At 42.2% G+C, this 2097-nt stretch overlaps 1 protein-coding gene across 1 annotated transcript; it reads right to left on the bottom strand.

The window, feature by feature from the left end:
• Positions 1-6: 6 nt before the first annotated feature.
• LOC131682363 (uncharacterized) lies at positions 7-1434 on the bottom strand. Its single transcript, XM_058963783.1, has 2 exons — positions 868-1434; positions 7-770 (listed from the first exon to the last, which is right to left on the bottom strand). The coding sequence occupies exons 1-2, from the start codon at positions 1339-1341 to the stop codon at positions 69-71; spliced, it is 1176 nt and encodes a 391-aa protein (XP_058819766.1). The 5' UTR covers positions 1342-1434; the 3' UTR covers positions 7-68.
• Between the last annotated feature and the right edge of the window lie 663 nt (positions 1435-2097).

Genomic DNA, 2097 nt, shown 5'->3' with positions numbered 1-2097 from the left:
TGGCTTCGCGCTTTTGATATGTTGGTTATTGAAAACCGCTGTGAACCATTAGCATTTTACAAATTTTATTAAGAAAGCGACATTTGGTTTATGATTTCAACAAGAACCTCTTTGATAGCATCGGAGGATTTTGGAGAAGATACTCTTCCTGCCGACGAACTTTTTGTTGCCTCGAAAATGATCTCCGAAAGAACAGTCCGCACTATTTCGGTCGGTTTCGCAAGTATGGTGTAGCATCTGTTCACTTCCTTAGGCGATTCTTCAAATAGTTTGGCAAGCTCCTTCAAATATATTCGCATTGTCTCACAGAGGTCTTCCATGCGGAACGACAGGTCAGAGATGGATGATCTCGGATTCATTTTAATCGAGAAGTTGGAATTGTTCCAAGTATGTCGCAGTAAATGTCCCGTACTGAGGTAGTAACTAATACTAATTTCTGGTTCATCTGTGTCCGAATAGTATACCTTTCTAATGACTTGCTTTGTGTCATGGATTTCATCGTTAATTTTAGTTGGAATAGGATCGGTTAATTGGTAAAGAGAATGACCAATCCGTCCTTTTATGTCAATCGTTCGAGTGTGAATATCACCGGTGAAGTTTGTCAGTACCAGATATCGCATGAACAATATGTTAAGTCCATCTGGCATTAGGATGCCTTCTTCCCCAGCTGCGAGCACTCCCTGATAGCTTTCAGACTTATCTGCAATCGATTCGTGGCGGAATGCAGTCATGTTTTGTTCTTCATCGAAGAACAGCTGTAGTTGCTTTTCCTGTGGGAAAAAATAACGTCCAACAGGGTTTATCAATACACATTGGATTCAATACATTAGAAACCACTGCTATCACTAAAAAGGAACGTATCCTTACTTGTTTGAAATCACGAGATAAAACAGTTTCACACTTTCGCTCCTGGAACGGATTGAACTGTTTGTCGGTCAATGCCAGCAATTCGCTTCGTGCTGTTTTACCATCACTCATAGAAAACTGTGAACTGCAAAAGACGGCAATCACTTCGTCGGCAATAGTCTCCACTTGTATAGCAAAACCACCGACGATCTCATCGTTATCCGCTATTAGCAGCATCTCGCTAAAGCATAACTTGTCGATAATCTGGGACGACATTTCTCCCCCCAGCAGTGTCTCCCATTTCGTGTACGATGGCTGGCTCGGGATGTTCCAGGAATCACTGATTGCTATTGAGAAGCACTTCTCTTCTGATTCATCTTTGAGGAAAAATTCTTCTTGTATCGGGAACAGGCATTGCTCAATTTCGAGAATTTCACTATTCATCATGGAAGTTTTCTGATGGTTGGAGTAGCTTCTAGAATTCGGATTCGACATGATGACAATTTGGATGTTTACTTCTGGCAACGGAAAATTTCGGCGACCAAACTACTTCGATGCGCAGTTGTGAGTGAGAGCGCGAAGAACGCGAAGAGCCATGCCGTTGTAGCATATCACCACCACTGCTGCAGCTGCAGATGATCGATTTGTTTTGGATTCGGGAGGGTGGTATAGTGTGGTTGTTTCTAGTTGCGTAGCTGTTTTGTCATATACGCTAGTAGGACTGATAACGAAACGTGCGAAAAATGCACGTTTTACTAGAACTCTAAAATCTGTTATCCTGGGTGTAAAACTAGTTTGAGTAGTTTATATCACCATCCAAAATATTTGAACATGATTAACTCATTAAATACATACGCAAGAAGCCGGGAAGTATTTTGGAGCGAGTTCTGTTAATAAGTATACGTATTACACATGCTGTGTTTGAGGCATGTATTCACCAGGCATTTTTCAAGCACCACATCGAATCTGAAATTTTTGCGTTGCGTTGCGTAAGCACTTGAGGAGCATTGTTTGGGAATAATAATTGATCCAGTCCAAGCGAGATTTTCGCCTGAGAGCCATCATTGCGGGCCACGACCATCTTTACCGTAACTTGGGATGAGAAAGGAAGTGTTGATGTGGTACTTACTTAACGGAAGGCCCCGACTCAGTGACACTCCAATAAGTACCACGGAGTGGGTAGTGGGTGGGTTGTTAGTCAGGATTCGCTTCAAGCAAGCGATGCGACTGAGAATATATCTTCATGCATGT

This window comes from Topomyia yanbarensis, chromosome 2 (genome assembly GCF_030247195.1).
Source record: "Topomyia yanbarensis strain Yona2022 chromosome 2, ASM3024719v1, whole genome shotgun sequence".
Classification (NCBI taxonomy): Eukaryota; Metazoa; Arthropoda; class Insecta; order Diptera; family Culicidae; genus Topomyia; species Topomyia yanbarensis.
Note: the sequence above shows the minus strand (reverse complement) of the source record. Positions and strands in the feature narration are given on the sequence as shown.